This window comes from Jatropha curcas, chromosome 7, assembly GCF_041381405.1.
Source record: "Jatropha curcas cultivar XTBG-Jc1 chromosome 7, XTBG_Jcur_1.0, whole genome shotgun sequence".
Classification (NCBI taxonomy): domain Eukaryota; kingdom Viridiplantae; phylum Streptophyta; class Magnoliopsida; order Malpighiales; family Euphorbiaceae; genus Jatropha; species Jatropha curcas.
The window spans coordinates 2526849-2550268 of record NC_143157.1 but is presented as its reverse complement, the minus strand read 5'-3'; the positions used below and the strand labels follow the sequence as shown (position 1 = coordinate 2550268).

The 23420-nt window shown below is 28.9% G+C and overlaps 1 protein-coding gene and 1 long non-coding RNA gene across 2 annotated transcripts; both read left to right on the top strand.

Moving 5' to 3' along the window:
- The first annotated feature begins 12903 nt into the window (after window positions 1-12903).
- LOC105650974 (non-specific lipid transfer protein GPI-anchored 6) lies at window positions 12904-15081 on the top strand. The gene is made up of 3 exons (XM_012237947.4): window positions 12904-13313; window positions 14254-14346; window positions 14862-15081. The coding sequence occupies exons 1-3, from the start codon at window positions 12992-12994 to the stop codon at window positions 14990-14992; spliced, it is 546 nt and encodes a 181-aa protein (XP_012093337.1). The 5' UTR covers window positions 12904-12991; the 3' UTR covers window positions 14993-15081.
- Window positions 15082-15618: 537 nt separating this feature from the next.
- LOC149494566 (uncharacterized) lies at window positions 15619-19081 on the top strand. Its single transcript, XR_016321565.1, has 2 exons — window positions 15619-16119; window positions 18791-19081. It is a non-coding gene; the product is annotated as an uncharacterized LOC149494566 (long non-coding RNA).
- Window positions 19082-23420: the final 4339 nt, after the last annotated feature.

The following is a 23420-nucleotide window of genomic DNA, read 5'->3' as shown; positions in this document are numbered from 1 at the left end:
GTTTTTTATTGTTGAAAATATTTTAGCGACTGTTTATTATGGAAACATGTGTAATGACTAGTAATTTCGGTGAACATTTATTTCGGATAATTCGGTTAATCACAAAAGTTCGATTAAGTTCAGTCGGTTAATTAATTCTCTATTTTTTTGAACTTCGGTGCGGTTAATAATCAAAATTACTTTGCTTAAAATGGTTTGGTTAAATAATTATCTAAGTTAAGTTAAGTTAAATAAAAAAAATTCGGTGAAAAAAGTTCGTTAAAAAATTTAGCCAAATTAACCGAATTGGCCGAATGCTCACCCCTAAACCCAAGGCATGATAGGTTCCCTGTAAACTTAAGTGTGCTATAAAGTAAAACGTATAAACTTTAAGGACAAATTTATGTATTTAGCCTTCAATATTTTACACTGTAAAATCAATTTAAACACTTTATCTCAAATCATATAATTCAATTTATATAAATTAGAGCATTAGATAATCAAGCAATACTTAAATCAAATATGATATATATATTTTCAGTTCGGTTTAATTAATGTAGTTAGGTAATAAATTAACCTATTAATATTTAGATTTTCTTTTTTTTTTTTTTTTTTTGTGTAAGATTTTTTGGATTTTCTTTGCTTATCCAATATATCGGTCGCTATTAATTCCAACAATGTTTTATCAACATCAAGCTGTAAATATTTATAAACGCAGCCTATTTCAAGAATGTGTCCTTAAATGAATCTATTTCAAGTAGGCCTAAGGCCAGCTTGGAGGTGTTGTGAGGCAGATGGAGAAATTAATAGTAATTGATTGTTAATATAAATTTAGTTGATTGGTACTAGAAGCAATTAATACCGATTTCATCTTTTTTCTCATCCTGTCTTTTTAGGATGTGTTTTATTTTTGGTATTCAAGAAATATTTAAACTGAAAATTTACGTTTACATTTTAGTACTAATGAATATTGAAAATGAATTTTGAAGAAAAATACCATCAATGAAGATTTTATGGCTGAAATTAGCTTTAAATCAATTAATATAATTAAATTATTTCATTAATTAAATATATATAATAAATCAAATTGCTAAAAAATAATAAAATAATGTATCAATGTAAAACGAATGATTCTATTAGTTTGTTATTATCCGATGGATCCTAAATTAAAGAGAGTGGCTTTTACATTAACAGAAGGTTGGTTGAATCAACTTTGTTACTTTAATTTTGTGATGCCTTCGACTTTTATTTTGATATATTAAACATTTGAATTTAGAAAATTATACCTATTAAATACTTTAATTAGAATCATTTTATTGAATACTTCAACTTACAAAATACGATCAATTAAACAGTTATTACATAGTTAAAAAATGTTAAAATTATTATTTCAAAAGTTATTCTAAATACACATCAAATTTATATAATACAAATAACAGCCAAAAATCCTAAAAACTATTATATTGGTGTGAATGTTACCAAAATTTGTAAGTTCAAATATACAATAAGTCATTCACAAAATTTAGAGTATTACAAGATTAAAGTATTCCCTCTATCCAAAAAGATAGTCCACTTTTTATTTTCACATAAATTAAAAAAGTAGCAGTTATTATAGTTAAATAACAATTTTATTTATATAACTTTTCTATTATGTTCATCTTAAATAACATATAAACAATTATTATATTAGAATGATAAGTAAGAATTAATGAAGATTATCGAAAATAAGATAAAATTTAATAAGGGTATAATAGACAATTTAAGGATTAACTATAATGGAAAAAAGGAAAGTGGACTATATTCTGGAACAAACCAAAAAGGAATGATCGACTATCTTCTAGGGGTGAATGGAGTAATAAAGTTGAGGCCTAAATTCATGTATTCTGCTATAGAAGATTTCGTTTCCCCAAAAATGCATTCACCTGCTACTAGACATGAATTGGAGGCCTAACCTACAAAAATAGCCCCACCTTTGCGACTTATTGCAATATCACTCTAAATTGACCTTCGTTCCTCAGTCACCCTGACTCAGTAACTTAGATATATTGTCACTCTAAATTGACCTTCCAACTCTCCAAGTCATTCCACCAAAAAACGCTTCTAATGATTAGTTTTCCTTTTATCGATATATGATACGATTCATTCATGCGTCTCGCTTTCCACTATCCATAACTAGCTTACCATCATAGAAGCTAGCTAGGAGTTTTGCTCTACCCACCCTCTTAAGATCATTTTGCTGGGTTGGGATGTCATAGTCCCACCAGCTTCCATGTTGTTCGTCCTCAAACCATACATCTATTAAAGGGAATCCGGCTCTAATACCAATTGTCGCGCTAGACTCCAACCACCAGAGAAATTGTCCGCTTTAAGTCAAGCCAATTCCATCCCATACTGGATTGGTAAGACCCGCACAGTTTTGTCCCGCAGATGAAATGGGAACTTCCCAGGAGGTCACCCATCCTAGGATTTCCATTAAGTGAGCACATTTAACCTTGGAGTTCTTTTAACTCTCTATGGCATTCCACCAAAAGGCACCTCTAGTGATAGTTTCTCCCATTTTCAATATATTATCTAATTCATTCTTATGTCTCGCATTCCACTACCCATAGCTAACCTGCCATCCTAGAAGCTAGTCAAAAGCTTTACTCTACCCACCCTATTAGGATCGCTTTGCCGGATCGAGATGTGACAAGACCTGAAAATGGGTAGGCAAATTCATTGTTTAATGTTGAAATCTCATCTCTCATTGGTTGTTTAGATGGGCTCTGTGCTTATTGATATGTATTCCAAATGTAGGGTTGTGGATTGTGCTCAAAGGTTTTTTGACAGGATGAAGAAGAGGAATGTCCAAAGACCAGCATACAAGGGTAGATGGTCGTGGACGATGAATCCATATGTCGACGTTATGTGCAACAAGAGTTTTTCAATTGATTACCGATGGAGAAGGAGAAGGAATTGGGGAATTAGGGTTTTAGGAATGTCCAAAGACCAGCATACAAGGGTAGATGGTCGTGGACGATGAATCCATATGTCGACGTTATGTGCAACAAGAGTTTTTCAATTGATTACCGATGGAGAAGGAGAAGGAATTGGGGAATTAGGGTTTTATATATATATATATATATATATATATATATATATATATATATATATATATATATATATTAATATTAGGTTTATGAAACAATGCATTTTGCTTGATTTTATGGGGTTTGGATTAAATTAACTCAAGCTAGTTAGGTGGATCCACTTTATTACTATTATATTGTAAAATCCTAGCTAATTTTGCATTTAAGGTGACAATATATCTAAGTTACTGAGTTAGGGTGCTTGAAGGACGAAGGTCAGTTTAGGGTGTTATTACAACAAGTCGCAAAGATCGAAGTATTTTTATAGGTTAGGCCTGAATTGGAAATGTAATGAAGACACTTTCAAATGGGATTTAGTACTTCCTCTTTATTTAGAAAATTTTTCTTTCCTCACTTCATTTATCATTTTATAAACATTTTAACAAGTGTTTTTTAAAACTTTTGAGTATTTGATATTTCACTAAATAAGTATTAATTATTTATAAAATTGATAAAGGTAAATTATGTTAACTATTTTTTTTTAAAATTGAGATGGTTTAGTAAATTCACTTATTTTTTTATAATTATCACAAACAATACTTATAAATAGTAAGTGAGAGGATAAGCATTCAGTTTGATGAACCAAAGCACCCTTAACCTAAAAATTGAATGATCAAAATCAAAAATCAAACTGAACTGAGGAAGCATGATGAACAAAAAATTAAATTGGACCGAATAATTGAATTTACGATTTTTACCTTTCTAAAGGAACTGATTTGACTTGGAAAGTGAAGCAAACCGATCAAGAAAGCCTTAGTAAATGCACATGCATTGAAGTTCTCAAAACCGAATGAACTTCCATTTCATTCAACAGATGTTGATTAGTACTTGATTGCTAGCTTATAAGGAGTGCTTGGATGGGAAATGTACTTGCCTAAAATTTCATGACTACCTATGAATTGATATTTTTTGAAATTTATTAAATGGGTATCTAGTCTCTTAGAATCTATTACCTTATCCCTATATTTTGGAGAAAGACTTATACACCCTGCAGGTTTAGTATCCGCACAGCTAAATAGTCAGAAGGCTTTTAAATGTTAAGTATAATTGAAAAGACTAAAGTACCCTCTTTATAGGCTCATATACTAATTCTTTATATTTAGAAATAAAATTCAATTCGCCCCTTTGAATTTGAAAGCAATATTCAATTTGCCTAAAAATTAATTTCTTTTACACTTTACCCCTAAACTTGCACAAAAGAACAAAACACCGAATTTATCATAAAAATTATTTTTTAAATATTTTTAACTAATAAAATTATTTAAAAATTTTAAAATTAAGAAAGAAAAATTATTTAACAACATAACAATAATTATAAAAAAATTATAGTGTCTTATCTTTAATTTTAAAAAAATAAACAGAACATTTGATTTAAACAAAATTATAGCATTAGAAAATATTTGATTATATGAATATTTGGTTTAAAAACTTTTATTATTTTTTTGTTAATTATTTCTTAATTGTATTTGATCTAAATGAAATATTTCTTTATTTTTAATTATATTTTGATTTAATTTAAAATTATTTTGAATACTAAATTTGACTTTTGTTCTTTTGGTGCAAGTTTAGGAGGTTAATTGTACAAAAAATTAACTTTTGGACAAACTGAATATTGTTTGCAAGTTCATGGTGCAAATTGAGTTTTATTCCTTATATCTATCTCCTTCTCTCTCGTCTTTCTCTCACCAAATTCTTAATTCACAATCTTCGATTGATTCTCCTTCGATCCCTCATATTTTTCTACTTTTCGGTTTCTTATACTGAAAGAGTCATTAAAAGAAATTATAGTTTCTTCTTCGTTCCTTTTCAGATCTTTAACAAAATTTGATTTTCTTTAGAGAATCTAAGAACAGCTACAATTCCACGATTTTTTTAATGGAATCTCCTGCATATTATCCCACGGAGGACACAAATTTAAAGGGACAAGGTAATTACAATAGAAAAAAATTTGTTGTTGTGCAAGTTTAATTATTTTGTAGCATGCATTGCAGTAAATCAAATTCAATGCATTGCATAAGAGATTAGGTTTTGAATCCCCATAGAGCATAAAAATATTTGACTCTCTCATTAAAATGCACTTTTCGGATATCGAACTTGTGTTTATAAGGAATTAAGATCGCCCATCATCTCAATCGATACCTTGTTGATTAAGCGATTAAGTTTTTTTTGCAAAAAATCTAATCGCTATTTCGGAAATTTTGGCTTGTTTCAATTAGGTATGGATGGCAACCCTTCTCCATTTGGATAATCAAACTCATTCATTTCTCTTAGATTGTAATAGTCATGGTACAATGTAGGGACTCACGAGCCCAGAATGCATCACAAAACATGTAATAATTTTACAATTATTTTGGACAATAAAATAAAATAAAATACTAAAATGTGGATTAAATTAATTATAAACTGAAAATGGAATAAATTGTCAAGACCATTACAATGTAGATAAAATAATTTGGAAAAATAAATAAATGGTAAAATTAAAGTTTAACGACTTAATTGTTAAGTCAAACATAAGTCAAATTGATGATATATCCAAAACTTTTCTATTCTGTCAAACGTGGCCCATAATATAATGTGACATGTCGTTGATCTCAGAAAAATGAAAATAAAATAAAATAAAAATAAGGAAGAAACATGTGATGTGTGGTTAACTTTACTACATATGGTAATGATATTGTTAATCACGGATGGATCCATTTATTCACGGGTTCAAATCACGCATTACAAAACAAAACTTATCATAGTATCCTTTGTCTCTCTCTATCTCAACCAGAGATTAAAGACAAAAATTCCACTTTTTTATCATTATTATATTACAGTATTACTTCTTTTTGTCATTTAAAGTCAGAGATATTCCATTCTGTTTTTATTTATTCTTTAATTTAATGTAGAATAGGGTAGCTGTCGCACATACTATTTTATTATAATGCTATAAATTTTACAGTATATAGTCAGTTTTATTATGTATTTTTATGAATTTTTATATCTCAGGAAATCTTGTTGTTTTATATTGGTTTAATATTATTTAGAATCATAAAAAAAATGGGATTTTTAATCAAGTAAAATTTATTTAATCTTTCCTTTACTCTATAAGGCAGGCAACTCCATTTGTTAGAACAGCTTTCCATTTGAGTCTTTACACAAATCCTTCTTTTTTATTGTCTAATTTTGAACTTTGTTTGTTTTCGGAAAGTAGAATTTAGTTCAGGATTTTCCATTTTTAATTCCACGATTTCTCTGAATTTGAAAGTTATCACTTAGTAAGTTTTTATATTAAAGCTTAATCCAATTAAGTTCGTAAAGTTTACCAATTTCGCCAAATCTCCTTTTTTTTGTTTTAATGTAAAATATATCTATTTTAACATTCTCATAGTGTATGTCACAAATATATGCAATTCGATTAGATTCATATTCTATGGTTATGATTCTACCATATATGTCTTCTTATTCCGTCAAAAATAGGTTTTAGGATGTAGACGCTTATGATCCCCCCCCCTCCCCCCGCGCGCCCCCCATGCCTTGCTATAATGATTTCTCTGGCATTACGTCATTTACTACATAATGTTGTGTATAGACCAATTATTTCGTATATCAAATTCACTTAACTGTCCACAACTCCATTGTGTGTGCTTGGGATAGAAGTTTTCTATAAATGTATCATCATGTTATTAAGTATTTTGATTTAAGTTCTTTTCTTCCTAAAAGGTAAAATAGAATAACCCGATTGAAGTATTATAATTGTACGTCCATAATGCATTATATGTCAATAATAAGTTTTGTTCTTCTGTCCTTTTTCGAGATTTGATGGCTATTCATAGTTATTGCCTTGACATCAAAGAAGTGCTTGACTCAATGCTTTATTTATGTCCTAGTTGATCCTGATTCAACAGCGCAAGTAATTTTTCTCCAATAATTGCATAATCTTAGATCATGGAATGTGACTTAAACCTATGTTTGAATTGAAATTGAGATACTAATGCAAGTTCTTCCCTTTTGAATAAGATAGATTATATCTGAAAGTGGTAGACAATAAGATCTTCCAAAATTGATTGTTTGTCCATCTGTTAGAGGTATTTTCGAAATGTCTACGACCAAATAAAGTTTGGTGTTTTAATGATCCCTATTTTATTGACTGCAAATTCTATATTAATAAATCGCTTTCATTATTGAATTGTAGATATTAAAGGTTGTGAATCTATTTCTGGGTCTCTACTTTATAGAAATAATATCATCTCTGGTACCATTATTTCTACTTCTGGGCCCGGCTGTAGGTTTGCATTTTTACCCAATATGAGAAGCGGCATCTGTTGATGAATAATTATACAATAGCAGTCTTTATGAACTAATTTTTCTACATTTCTTACTTGGTGTAACTTTTTACATGGATCATTAGTGAAAACTATAAATATGTATAATAATAAATATATAATAATAATACTAATAATGGTAATAATGATAATAAGATATTATAATCATTATATATTAATATAATTATATGATAATATATTAAATAAATATAAATGTAATAAATTATTACAAAAACATAAAAATATAAATAAATATAGAAATAGAAATCAATAAAAATTCAATTTCTTTCAATTTTAATATTCATACTCAACTTTGATTTTGAGTTTCTGTTTTTATTCTCTAATAAAATAAAATTTTCTAATAGAATTTAAAAATTCTAAACAACTAGATAAAACATAAATAAAAATTTTCTTTTTTATTTTGAATTGCCTTTTGTAGTTTTGTAGAAAGAATCCGAAGTGAAGGTGAAATGAAAAGGCAATATATAATAATTTTAAATCGTGATATATTAGATTTAATATAATTATGTATTATATTTGATATATTTATATATTATATTGTTTAATATTTTAATATATTATTATGATAATATATTATTATTTGTTATATTCTAATTAATAATATTCTAATTACAGAATAATATATTCTAATTATTAATAATATTGTTCTAATTTTTGATAAAGTCTAATAAAGTATTATTAGAATAAAATAAGAATAAAGAAATAAAGATTATAAAAAAGATTCTAAAATATAAATAGATATGTGATTAATTAGAAAACAGAAAAGCGATTAATTTCTTTATAGTTAGTTTCTTTCTGCTTGTTCCTCTTTATACTTGTTCATGGAGAAGAACAAGCTCCTTTTAGTTCTTGAATAGCTTCTTTCAAAAGGCTTTCTGTTTTTTAGACGCATGTTTTAGTAGAAGACATTATTTTTCGGAAGGTCCAATATTCGAATAATTTTAGAGGTTTTTCTTTTTTTTTTTTTTTTTTTTGCTTCAACAAAGTCAATCAACAATTTAAAATGCCTTAGACTTTTTTTAGAACAAGTGTGAGTCAAATACCAATGATCCGAAGTATTTCTTTTTGCACTATTTCGGAAACTCAGACTTTATCACATGGATATGTAAAATACAGGATTTTCAATCCTACTCAGAAAGAAAAGAAAATAGATACTCAATTTAAAGTGAATAAACAAAATTTTGCAAACGCTTAGAAATCTAATTTACTAGATCCAACAATAAGATTAGTTTGATAGAATGAGAGAAGTAAGTCTGAGAATCACGACCAAAAAGTTATCACTTGTTTCTCAAACAATTCTTTCAAAAAAATTCATCTGTCTGATTGATGAGTAATAAAAAAAGTTTATGTTTGCACGGTTATTAAAACTATAAGAAATATTAATTTTGATTAGTTGTAGTTATTTTATTAATTATTAATAATAATTACTATTATTTTATTAATTTTCTATTTTTTATTAAATTATTAAATATATTTTCTATTAAATTAATTATATAAATTTTATTAATTATATAATATAAATATTGTTAGGCTTATCGATTGAAGTCGATTAAGCTTTTTCCGAACTAAATTGCTAACTAAGCTATGAGCAGTTCTCAAGTGATTTAGCTTATTTACAGTTCTATCTCTTAAAATTACTTAAATTATTTTATATTAGGTATATTTTCTTATCTTCAATCACAAAAAATTTTCGTTTTAGACTTTTAAAGCTTTTCAAAAACTTTTATCGCATGTATATTTTAATTACTTTACTTATGAATAGTTTCATGGCTATTTGAACTAATATAATGTAAAATTCATTGATTTCACAAAATACCGAAATTTAAATTTCATTAATTTCATATTTCATCAATTAGTTGGATAACATGTAAATGATATTTTTTAAATGAAAATTAAATGATTTAAATTCTGTTATTAATAAAAAAATATGAAACTGAAGCAGTCATGAAATTTATTAATATGAATTTTGACTTATTTTTTGTTATATATATTTTTATCTAATAAACATGTTCTTGTATTATACGAAGATTTTAAATATTATAATTTAATTTTAAATAGTGAAAAAAGACAAATCAATTTGATATAATTTAGTATATATGATTGAGGGAATAACATCCTATTTGCTTCTTGAATTTGAAGGTAATAAACAATTTGTTCAAAAATCAGTTTTTTATAATTAACAAAACAATTGAGAAAAAGATCTAATTTTTGACAAAAAGAAAAAAAAATAATATTTTTGATATTTTTAACTGAAAAGTATTTATTTTAAAAAAAATTAGAAAAAACATGAAATGTCAAAAAAATGTAGTGGTTTTGCATAACCTCCTTTTTCTTCTCCACTTTCTCATTCACCAAACATCAAAATATCAACCACATACTGAATTCATACCGTTTGATTGTTTTGATGATGAAATCAGAAGAGAGATAAATTTTTTTAAAAGTTCAACTCATGAAGATACGAAGTTCAAGTTAAGAGCCAAAAGCTATTTTCCAAGAGAAACACATAACTTTGAGCTTACAAAAAGCTATAAACTTTAAGCAAATGCATACTCAATTGATATGAAAAGTGGAAGATGACTCTAGCCACTGATGACCACCTAATCGAGAGATCTTTGGTAATTGAGAACTTATCGGTTTATTTAGTATGGAAGGAAACAATTAAAGATTCGGCAAAATTGAAAATAGTTATCCATATCTATTTCAAATAATAATTTCATTATACATATATATCTCACACCTATTTATAACTGTTCACATCTTTATTCAATGGATCGGAGCGGTATAAATACTCTACCTGTCTCGTATCCGCTCTTAATAAATAAAATTTCAAGTCATCTTTTATAAAATATATCCAACAATAACGTGACATGTGAAAATCTCAATTTTCAAAGACAGCAATAAGAAAAAGTAAATAAAAACTCAAGTACGAAAGTGATATGTGAAAATCATTTTCGTACCAAAATAGTAATAAGAAAAAAGTAAATAAAAACTAAAATTCAAATCCAAATTTACCTTTTAGCATAACTTTATTTACAATTATAACCTTAATAAATTTATTTTGTCTATCACCTGTCAGTGTCCTGACTAAGCAAAATTAAAAAAGTAGAAAAAATAAAAAATGTGTTTTGCCAAAGATGGTTAATTAACTATTTAAAGGTAGAAAGAATGGTAAGTTATCCAACCCCCGCCAACATGTATTAATTGTGGATGAGATTCGCTGTATGCCTAACAGAATTGCTTGCTTGTCCCACTTCAAGACAATCAATTTCCTGACATGTGAACTCTTCACTTTCAGTCTTCAACGACTGATATTATTAATTTCTTTTTTCTCCACCCCAGTGTTCAAGGATAAACATTTTTTTTTATTTCCGCTAATTTATTTTAATAATTAAGCATTATATACAATAATATTTTAAATTAATTTTATAAAATTAGAAGTGAGCATTCTGTTGACCAAACCAAATCAAATTGAATTATCTTGATTTTGATTTATAAGAATATGTTTTTATGATACGTAAATCTGAAATTAAATGGTATAATAATCGATCCAAATCGAATTAAATTGGTTTGATTCCATTTGAATTTTGTTGTTTCAAACCTAATAAACTATTTTAGACTTAAAAATAAATTTGGTTAGTGATATATGGTAACCAAACTAAGACCCGAAAATCAAACGCTTTTATATAGCTAAATAATTTTCAGTTAGAAATCGAGAATTGTTCGCGGGTACACAAAACTAACTTATTTATCACTTTATTACCAAAATTAATGATTAAAATACTCAGCTTTTTTCTTTTAGAAAATATTACTATACAAGGTATATTTTTTACAATGTTGTTTTGAAGTAAACTTACAATGATAGACAGAATAAAGATTATAAATCTATTAAGGACAGTCATAAGAAGATAGAGACATATGAATATTAAAAGCAAAGCTTTAAGTTGAGAATCATTTGCATTAGAACACTCAAATTTCAGTATATACTAAAATTAATTTTAATAACTTTAATTTCTATAATTCTTTTACATGACTCAAACTGAGGCTTCCTTTATTTTTAGAAAAAAATTGATTTATGAAATATATATATCTTTAAAAGAAAACATTTTCCTTGAAAAGTATTTTTTCAAAAAATTTATTTTTTATTATTTAGTTATAAGATTGAAAATTAATTTAAAAGGTTAAAATTTTAATTTGTAATAGCATAAAAATATTTATAAAATTATAAAATTTTATATTTTAAAAAATTTTATATTTTAAAAAATTGTTATATTTACAAGTCCCGATGTGGGTCCTAATTTATAAAGAAAAAAAATATAAATTAAGTAATCATATTTTATTAAATTACCATTTTTCAAATCCAAGTCAGTCTAAGAACATATCTACTCTAACTCGGGCGTGGGGTTTTGGGGGCACCCGTAAACCAGTCTTTTCAAAGGAGGAATCAAGATAGGTATGACCTGAATCGGCCCGATTCTGGCCGGTTTTGAGTTCCTTTTTTTTTTCATCAGAGTGAAATGGTTGGAAACTGGCCTTTTTTGCTGAAACCATTTGATTCATGGAACCGATGATTAAAAATTTTTTAAATGTTGAACCTGAACCGGCTCTTGAACCGTTGGTTCTGATTCCGATCACTCTTTCTGGTGCCGTTGGTTCTGATTCCGATCACTCTTTTCTGGTGATATATGTTTTTTTTTTTTTTTTAAATTCGGCTCTAATGTTATATCTTTCTTTTGAAAATATTAATATGAGTTTAAAAAATATTGATAAATTTTATTTTAAATAAAATTTAAAATGCTCATACTCATATAAGAATAAAATTAATTAATTTTAAAAAAATAAAATAAATTATCACTTTATTTTGTTTAAATGTTATTAATTAAATAAACTATAAGAAAATTTTGAAAAATGCTTCGAAAGAATGTAATTTTAAACTTAATAAACAATTTAAAAAGGTAAAAAAGTTAAAAACAATATAAGTTTAGACTAAATATTTCTCTCTTTTTTTACCATTTTACTTTTTAAATTTTTAACTTTTAAAATAAAGTATATTTAAAAAAAAAATCTTAAGTAAAGTATATTATATAATAAAATATTATTGACACTTTTAGATATGTATAAAATAAACTCAGTGATTATCATTTTGAAAATAAAAATAGAAAATTTTAGATTAGAACTGGACTAAAACCGCTAGTTAACCACTGGTTGAGAGCTGATTCAAGTTCAGATTTTAACATCCATATAAATCTTAATTGGTCTTTGAGCCGTCGGTTTCGATTCAAAATTTTAAATTAATAATTTCGATCCGATTCTGATTCATTTATAATACGGTTTAATTTCAATTTAATTTCAATTCAAAATGAACCGATAGCGATGCGTAGTACGGTTGCTTGCTTTACTCGTTTCTAAGTCAGTCTCCAACCCCACGGCCACGCTTATTAATCTAAAAATTAAAATATCAAATAAAGTCGAGACAAAAAAAGCATAAAAGTCTAGTGGGCATCTTTTTGTTTCGCCTTTCCTCTCTTTCTCTCTCTCTCTCTCTCTCTCACAACCGCAATGGAGTCGAAGCATCTGGCTATGGGAATTTTCCTTCTGCTAATTGGTATTGCAAGATCAGACATTGCGCAAGAGAGAGCAGAATGCGCAAACCAACTAGTGGGTCTTGCCCCGTGTCTTCCTTACGTTGGTGGAACTGCAAAAGCTCCAACCTTAGATTGCTGCACTGGGCTTAAGCAAGTGTTAGAGAAGAGCAAGAAATGCCTCTGTATTCTTATTAAAGATCGCGACGATCCCAGTCTTGGCCTGAAGATCAATGCTACTCTTGCAGCTACTCTTCCCAGCGCCTGCCACGCTCCGGCCAATATCACACAGTGTATCGGTATGTCTTTGGATTTTTTTTTTCTATGCAGTGTTCTGTGTACTTGATAGAAATCTCCATCTGGGTATCTGATAGTGCCTTGAGGAGACTAATTTTGGCCTTCTTACGGACGGAGATACTCTGAGTACAGAAAAAAAATGTTTTTAATGGGAAAATAGACTAAATTTTTTTATAATTTATTTCGGTTAAACTATAAGGTAATTTATTTCTTAAAATATTAATTATCTTATAAAATGATAAAAATACTTCTTTTATCTCTTTTTATTTTAGGTATACTTTTAAAAATATAAAAACTTACTATTTATATTTTTTTTAACTGCATAAATTATACTGTAATTTTTTTAATATAAAATTTTAATATTGCTGCTTTATTGATTTAATAGAAAAATATATAAAAATTGAATAGAAATACATAGCAGCTAAAGGAAAGCATAGAAATAAATTAGTATATTTTTAAGAAGATAAAGACAAATTAATTATATTTTGCAAAATTGGACTATATTATTAATTTTTTCTTTTTTAATTTTTAGAAAAGAAATTAATTTTTAATGTTTTAAGAAAAGAGAAATTAATTATTAGGTAATAAAATTTTAATTGGCTTTTTTCAGTTTAATAATTTCTTATTATGATGTACGTGTTCTTTTAGCATTTAGATTGATCATTCATGTTTAATAATAAATAATAAATAAAATTTTATAAAATATAAGTCAAGTAATTGGATTTAACTTAATTAAAAAAATACTAATCTTTATAAGGAAAAATAAGATCCCTCTCCCTTGACTCTTGGTCAAGGCAGAAAATTGGGATTTGGACAATTTTTCTTTCTTGTTATGAAAAATATTTTTCCGAAAATTCTATTTAAGGTTAAACTTGGATTTCTATTTTTTTTTTCTTTGAATTATTAAAATTTATTCTGCCATTTGGATGTTTTATGACTCAGATTTATTACACTTGGCTCCTAGCTCGCCAGAAGCTAAGGTATTTGCTGGATTTGCTAACATCACTAGCAGTAGCTCTGCACCTGTTGCCAGTGGTAAGTATTAACATCATTTAGTCATTTCTCATCCATTTATTTGTCTACTTATTATTTCGTCACAAAAAGAAACTTACTTTAAGTCCAAAAAATGGACCAAATCAAATCGGTTCAGTTTGGTTCAATTACGTGAGCGAGTTAATTTGGTTTTTGTTTAAACTTTAAGAGTCAAATTCATTTGCTGCATTAAGTTTTTATCTAGGACTCAGCAGTCAACAGAAGCCAGTCGAATTGAAGAAACCGAACCGAATTCCGAATTGATTTTCAAAATTTTTTATTCAGTTTTTCTCGTGTGAAATAAAAAGGCCTAAAATTTAAAAATAAATCCAAAAAACAAAAAATGGACCAAATCAAATCGGTTGAGTTTGGTTTAATTACGCGAGCCACTTAACTTGGTTTTGTTTAAACTTTAAGAATAAAAAAAGTTCAATTTAACAGATTCGGTTCGGTTTGAACCGGAACTGAGTTTTTGCACAGGGGTAAATCTAGGTTTAACTTGTGTTTTTCTTTAAAAGGGAACTCTACAAAAAGTGGATCAAGCGCAGAGGATAAAAGCAGAGGTGAAATTGCAAAGAGAAGCACATATGTTGGAGTTGAGATAATTTGTGGATTTTTGTTATGGGCTATTTTATATTTTGGAATGTGATGATGTAATAAAAATGGGATTATCTTTAATTTCCTAGTGAAAGTTTGTATTTTAAATATAATATATTAATATTACTGATATTTTTATTATATGTAGTGTCGTTTTTGAAGACTTTGGTGTTGGTTCAGTCATTAATTTTTGTTGGTGTTTGATGTGAAGCCAACTGGATTGCTAATTAGATGTCTTATATTGACTACTTAAATGGAATCGTACTGAGTAGATTTCCATCACATTCAATTACTTAATTGCCCATTTGTATTTTGTCCTCTCTCTATCACAAATCCATTTAAGGCTATTTCGTTTTTGGAAAATATTGTAGTTGAAAAATAACTTTTGAATTTTCTAGTTTTTTTTTTAATTAAATTGGTAAAAATATTTATAATCAAATAAATGTAAATTTGAACTTAATTGAATGGACGCAGTCCAAACAGTTAAGGACTAAAAAATAATTTTACTAATTATAAGGTGTAAAATTAAAATATTCTTTTTCAAAAATTTTTCACTCTAAAAGTTTTAAATATTTTAATTTGGAGCCATAGTCCCTTAAAATCCTCACGGTCTGTCCCTGAATTCAAGACCTCTCAGCTCCATATTAGTGAGAAAAATAATCACATTATTGAAACGACCCGAAAATTTAATTTCGTAGAATTTTCATTTAAAAACTAAATTTTTTATTTTCAACCAATGAGATTATACCAGCTAGTATTTTATTATTGCTAAACTGGACCCATTAACCAATTTGATTTTTCGAAAACCAAGCGAAAAACTCGAAAACCAAGCAAATTGAGCCGAATCATTGAATTAGACCAAACCAGTTCGAATCGAACCGGAATGGTCTAGAAGCCCCAAGATTTTTTTTTCTTTCTTTTCTTTTTTTCTTTTTTTTCTTTTCTTTTTCCCTTCTTCTTCCTTGCGCCAGCACCAAGCGCGCGACCTCCTCTCCCCCTTTCCTCTCTTCGTTTCCGGCCACCACGCGAGGAAAGCAAGGCGGCGCTCTACTCCATTCACGCCACCAATCGCGTCTCTCGCTTTTCTTCGCGCCGAACGGCCTTGCAGTGGCGTAGCTCGAAGCTGCCTCCTTCGGCAACTCCCTCTCCTCCGGCCTTCCGGCGACCGCTATCAACAAGGTGAGCCGATCATGACTCCCTAACCTCCTTTCTTGGATTTTCTTGTGTCAATAGATAATTAACTGTGGGGTTTAGGGAAATTCCTTGAAGAAATTTTGTTAAGGTGTCAAAAATTAAAATTTGGGATTTCATTAGATAATGGCATGATTTGTGTAAAGTGAAGAGGAATTTGTAATTTTCATGGAAATATTAAGCAAATTTGTGTCGAAATTGCTTGATCCCGGACTGCCGCCTCCCTCGCCACCCTGTATGGCGGCGATGCCGGCGGCCAGCGGTTGTTCCGGTCACCGGAGCATGGGTATGGCAGAATGTTGACCTTTTTATGTAGATTACGAATATACAGTTAGTTTTGCAACCCGAATTCAATTGACCTTCAAATAATTATTCGACACAAATTTAGAAATTCGGTGTTATAGCTGAAAAAAAAAAAAAAAAAAAAAAAAACCTGTAGAAGTTTAGATTTAGTGACCTTAGCAAATTTATGTGGATTAATTATCAAAGTAGGTACAATAAAATAATAAGATTTAAATTATTTAGATAGGATTATATATAAGTAGATTTAATTAAATAACAAGAAATAAGATTATCGGAATAGTCTATATCTAAATAGAATATTTTTACTCTTCTGTAAATAATTAAATTTGATTAGTCTGTGGTATTTGCGGTAGCCGGATATGTTTAATTTATTTGTTTAGAACTTTAGAAAATTTTAAGTGCTAATTAGATATTTACTCTTTGAATAGGAGTCAAGGATTTAATAGTTTTTAAATAATTGGCTGTAATGGGGTGTATGAACTAATTTAGTGTTTAAGCCCAATGAATTACAGTTAAATAGCTTTTTATCGTTGGGATTGATTTAGAAGATAAATATTTATATTGTTGAAGGTTCTTAGAAGCTGGTATACCTGATGAAATTAAAAGGTAGATAATTATACTTGTTGGGGTTGGTATATATGTTTAAGCTGTGTATTGGATTACTTGAGAGATGAGATTACTAAATTGCAACTTAATGGAAACATTGGTTTGTAATGCCTAATCTAGAATTTTAGTAATGATGAAAGAATGGTGGATATATTTTGGGTATTAAATAGAGAATTTTGAATTCCTTGAGTTAGCAGCAATTAATTAGTTGGTTCTTTGAATCATAATGTTTGGGATGGGTATTTGAAGTTGTAAATGAAGTTCTTGTAGGGTAGTAAGTTAGCTAGTGTGTAAAATATGAAAATTTAATCATGAAGTCTAGACTTTTAGATTTGGCAAGCAATTATTTCAATTTATTTATTTTTGGAAAATTGTAGCCTAGTATAGTACATTGAAGTTATAAATTTGATTTCGATAGGAATAGTTAGTTAATGTTTAATCCATGATTTAGACTTAGAAAACTTTTATTTCTGCAAGTTGGCATCAACCATTTGAGTTTTTGTGTTGTATTAGAAGGATGTATATATATATATATATATATATATATATATATATATATATATATATATATATATATATATATATATATAAACAAGTAATGTATAATGGATAGACAATTTAAATGGTTTGTTAGCTATGACATTGCTATTGAAGGAGGATGGGAATTAAGTTGATTGATTGCCCGACGGATGGGCTGTGTGTATTGATTGATAAATATATAATAATACTGTGTTATCTAAACAGGTGGATAGTCCAATTTTTAGGGGAGGTGCTGCCGAAATTTCGATAGAACTTAGACTAGTTGTAATTAATAATATAATTAATAAGTTTATTTAGATAAATTCTATTATTTGTTACATAATAAATAAAGTACTCTAATTGTTTATTTATTGTCATTATTATTCATTTAAGCATTCCATTATTCATTTATTTATTTTCATTATTTTGTTCATTATTATTATTATTATTATTATTATTTATTTTATTATTGTTGTTTATTGTTAACACTATTTACTTATTTATTTGCATTTGAAATTGGATGTCTAGTTGTGCATTGCATTACGATGTTTAATTGATTAATATGCTTGCATTTAATTGCAATACTTGATTAATTGTGTGTGATATTGCTGTGCTTTGTTTGTGTGGAGTTGGGATGAAGTGGGTCACCATGGGTTTGTGAGGACGGTTGGACCGTCGGCCGGGTAAATGGGAGATCGGCGCCCCCGTGTGTACCTACCATTGTGGTTTGTATGATATGGAAAACCACAGGTTGGCTTCTTTATTGGGCGCACCTGATAATCTAGATTTGATCGCAGCCCGCAGGGTGGCCTCCTGTTGTGAGCGCCTGATGATCTAGATTTGATGGAGACGACCGGGTTGCCTCCTGTTGGTATGGAAAAGAAAAGAGAGAATGGAAAAACAACGAGAGGGCTGGTCAAGTGAGGATTAGACCGGTCGGCCAGTATGGGGGATCGGCTCCCTGGTGCACACGTTATGAGAGGATGAGCCATGTGGGAGGACGGCTCATCGGGGGTTTCGGTGACGCCACAGACCAATTTCCACGTGATGTGATTACATGAAGATGTTAATGATTGTGGGTGTTAATGATATGCCATTTGTGTGACTGACTGCGTGAGCATATAACTAGTCGGATGACTAGATTGATATATTTATTCATTTGTGTGAATGCGTGTGCGGTGCAATAGGTATTATTTCTTAAAAGGCTCACATATCTTGTTTGATGTTTCAGGAAGTAAGTTCTTCTTTAATCCGATTTAGGTTATGTTCCTTCGGCGGAGGGCAACAGAGAAATTTTTCCTAGTTCCACAATTATTTGCTATGTAATTATGTATACCAAAGAGTTAGTGACTCCGCAGTTGTAGGATTTACATATATTTAGTCGTGTATTAACATAGACAAAATAATTCTGTAAGCTCATGTTAGAAATGTGATGTATTGTAAATTGGGCCCGAACTATGGAATGCTGTAGAAGATAAACTTGGGCCGAGAAATAATAAAATATTGAGGTTATTTTTCATTATCATATGGGCTGAATGTTGAAATTTATACTGAGATAATAGATTCTAGTGTTTCAGGCTTACTACGGGCCTCGGGGGCCTTAAGCTTACCTGGGCCCTAGTGCCGGTCTGGCCCATGGAATTGGGTCGTGACAACAACTAATTCATAAATTTTCTAATATTTAGAGCGTTTAAAAAGTTAATCAAGAAAAAAAAAAATTCTTTTTTTGGGTAAAAATGAAAATTAAGAGTATTTTTTAAAATATGACTTATCATACTATAAATACACATTTATCAATTTCGATACTTATCACTAAAAATTTTAATAATTTTTAATTAACTTTAATACTAGAATTAAATAATTAAATTAAATTATTTAAAAAACAATTCTTTCTAAAAATAAGTTAATGTTTGGAAAACAAATAATGAGTGTCTAATATTTTTCTTTAGATTGCAAAAGTAGAGGCAAAATAATTGATGGTGATGAAGACATTTTATAACGTCAAATCCAATATTAAAACTTCGTCCATCTATTCTTTATAATGTTGTGCTTTTGGTTCCCTGTTGGAATGGAAACTTGTTAATTCTAAATTCTAGATTGTTCTCTTTAAACTTATCTTTCTTCATTATAAATGATCTCTAGAAAAATTTTTACAGATATTTTTATCCACTTTCTTGAAATGACTTGCTCATTAAACTTCTCACATAAGTGAAAAGATCAATTAAACCACCACCTAATTGACAGTTTTTTCCATCCTTTTGATACTATTTTATTATCAAATTAAATAATTTAAAAGAATTTAACTTTGTAAGGTCTTTCTCAAAAAAAAAAAAAAAATTTGTTAGGTGTTTCTTCTTTATTGGTAGAAATATTTTTTTTATTTTGTATAAATAAACGTCCTACGATAAAAAGAAGCACATCAAAAAATAGTCTATTGATAAATATATGTACACCTGGCAATAGATTCAGTTCGAATCCTCTTTTCAATGCTCAAAAAAATAAAAGATAAAAAGAGTTATGGAATTCGAATCTAACAATATGGCTACGTTGAATATATAAATTTCAATGTTATAAACTCCCTTTTAAATAAATAAATACAATCTCTAATTAAATTTCTTCTATAAGGACCGGAGTTTTTCTAAATTATATGCGTAGTTATTGCAACATATTATTAGCAGCTAAAACTCTACTTAATGAAACGAAGCATTCTGAACAAAACGAAGCCGTAGCACACAAAGACTCAGATTAATGAAACGGTGCACTTTATATTATTTATTCCAGAAGGAAGTCAGTCAAATGAGTTTGTTATAACTGATCCTAGCTGGCATCTAGCTTTTATTAAGCAGTCATGGACAACGAGCTTCATCAAGCTCATATACTTGTATATAAACACAGAGCAGATACTCAATAAGATTGATTCCAGATTTTTTCATTTTTCTGCTTCTAGATATTTTCTGTTATGGTATCAGAGCAAGCATCGTTGTTCACTCTGAGTTCTTCTTCTTCTTCATCTTAATATTGTTTTCTTCTAATTGATTTCTATAAGCTTTCTCTTACATCCTTCATTGTTCCTTCTTGATTCAACACTGGCAAGTGATCATTTACAGAACACTTCATCCATACTCTCTTCATCCAAACGAGAGTCCAGCTCTAACTTTGGTTTTTCCTGTTCTCAATGGTTCCAACTATCATTCTTGGGCTCGAGTTCATAATTCAGTTCATATAATTCAGTCCAGCTCTAATATTTACCCTTAATATTTTTAATAATTCAGTTCATATAATTAACAGCTTAATAATTAATTAATTAATAATAAGACGATGCATTCTGACTTGATTTGAAAGTAGAACTAGATTTACTCTTTTAACTAAATTAGAAATCTCACGTCTAAATCTATTGGTTTCTATTTAAATTTAAATCCTATTGATAAATAAATAAAATAAAAAAATTATAAAGTAAAAAGAGTGTTTTAATATATATATATTTTTTTCCTTTCCTCACCAGTCAATTCGTCAATTGACTTGGGACCTCTTCCATACACAAATTTAAAGCTTTGTAGATAACTAGACATTTATTATCCAATATTAAATATATGGACAATTAATAAATAAATATTTTAATTCAATTAGGTTTACAAGTTTAATATTTTTAGTTCAAATAGTGTTAGATTCTGCGCAATGCGCGGAGCAATATTAAAAGATGAAATAATATTTTATAATATCATTTAAAAATACTAAATTATATAATAAAATGATAAATTTTATCTTGTTGATATATGCTGAAAAGTTATAATGCTAAAATATGCTAAAATATGCCTTTTTAAATATCCTGCGAAACTTTTCATAAAGTATGCAATAGTAAAAGCCATGCATGGTATGACATACATAAAAAAAATGTATACACACTATTAATCTATTTTTCAGTAGTGACTGTAAATTTATTTGAAATATTAATATATTATTTATTTAGTGTAGTGTGTCCTAAGCGTGTGGATGTCTTACTTTTTCAAAAGTTATCGTATCCTGTACGTTCCCGTATTTTGTGTACCATGTCCGTGCAACCTAACTCTTGGTATATGAGTGAAATAAGCCCGAAATTTATTTTCAAAAATTATTTATTTAATAATTTAACCGTAAATTTCAACCAATAAAATCTAACAGAAAAAAATTTTCTATGCTGCGAGTCGAACCTGAAAATGAAATTTAAACCGTCAAACTCGGTCGAAAAACATGTCAATTAGTTGAAAATCGAACCAAAACCTATGATTTGGACCAAACTGAACTCAAATCAAACCCAAATCACTCTAGAAGTCGCTAGAATATGGCAAAATTATTTTTGGGTCCCATTTTTCTCTCCTCTCTCTCGTTCTTCTCTCACTGTCGCATGACAGCCCCCTTACTTTCCCTCCGTTTTTCGACCACCGGCCATGGAATCCGGCAACCAAGCACTCAAACTTCAAGTGCTCAATGAGAGGAACTCATCCATGGTCTCTGTTCATGTAGCAAACCCTTGAAGCAAGAGAAATTGGCGCTCGAAATTTTTGCACCCTACCGATTCATTTTTTCGGCGATCCACGCCGTTTCTAGCAGTTCCATCGTGAAGGACATGCGCCAATTGACTCCCCTTCCCTGTGCGAACATTTCCCCTCCATCGAATTGGATGATGGAGCCTGTATGGTGGAAGCACCATTGAAGGCGGTGGTGGGGCGACTGTCGCATTTAATTTCAGCCAGTTGGCTCGCGAAACGTGCAAATGGAGGATGGATTTGAACTCCTTGTGAATTTTCGAGTCTGTGAATGTAAGAACCGCTCAAATCCAGTAGAGGCCGATTTGCCGGCGGGGTGTGGCAAAGCCCCAAGAGGCAGAATCATCTTCTCCTCGCGCTGATTGTGGAATCGTAGTCCGATTTTTGATTGATACGTTCTAAGACCTAGTTCCTCATTTTTGATATAAACTCCAAATTTTAAACTATAAGTTGATTGCGATTAAATAATTAATCAAATACAATTTTTGTTAGGGAACCTCGATAGATAAATACACTTAATTCAAAAAAATTTAGAATATAAGTCATTTAGAATAATTGTTATGAATAAATTATTTAATTTTCGACACGTTGCATAGCTAGGTAATTAATTTTCAACCAATCTCAGTATATTTTACGAATTCCTTGTTGATTAATGAATATGTTAGACTGTGGGCTATAAGTTTAATTTAGAATTTAGGATTTCTAAGAAATGGCAGCTGCTACGGGACTGATTCTTATAAATTTGGACTAATAAAGACCAAGTATGACTGCGTGTTACTTTTCTTTAAGATGATATGAACTAAGTCTATATTGGAGTTAGGAACAGGTTTTTCATAATTTGTTGTTAATATTAGAAGTTCTAATAGTTAAGATGGAATAAAGTGAGAATATTTTTGTAATGGCAACATGTATTTTGTTAATCTCTTGAACTATGGCTTTTAATATTGAGTTTTAAGGTTTTTGAAAGTGAGTTTGTCGAGTAAGAGTAATAAATGATAATCTTTAATTGTTGGTATTGTCGTGTAAAGGAGGATGGGCATTTGATTTGACTGATTACCCGATGGATGGGCTGTGTGGATTGAATGTATATATAGAGAGTATTTGACATTATCTTAGCAGGTAGAAAGTCCTATTTTTTAGGGGAGGTTCTGCCGAAGTTTCGATAAAATCTACGCTAGTTATATTTAATGATTAAATTAATAGGCTTATTTAGAATAATTCTTTAACTCAATGTATTTAAAATAGAGTACTTTATTCGATTCAATTCTCTCCTCTCCTTTGAATGCCATTTCATTTAGATTGCTCTAGTTTGTTCACTGCTTCGACAGGTTAGGACTC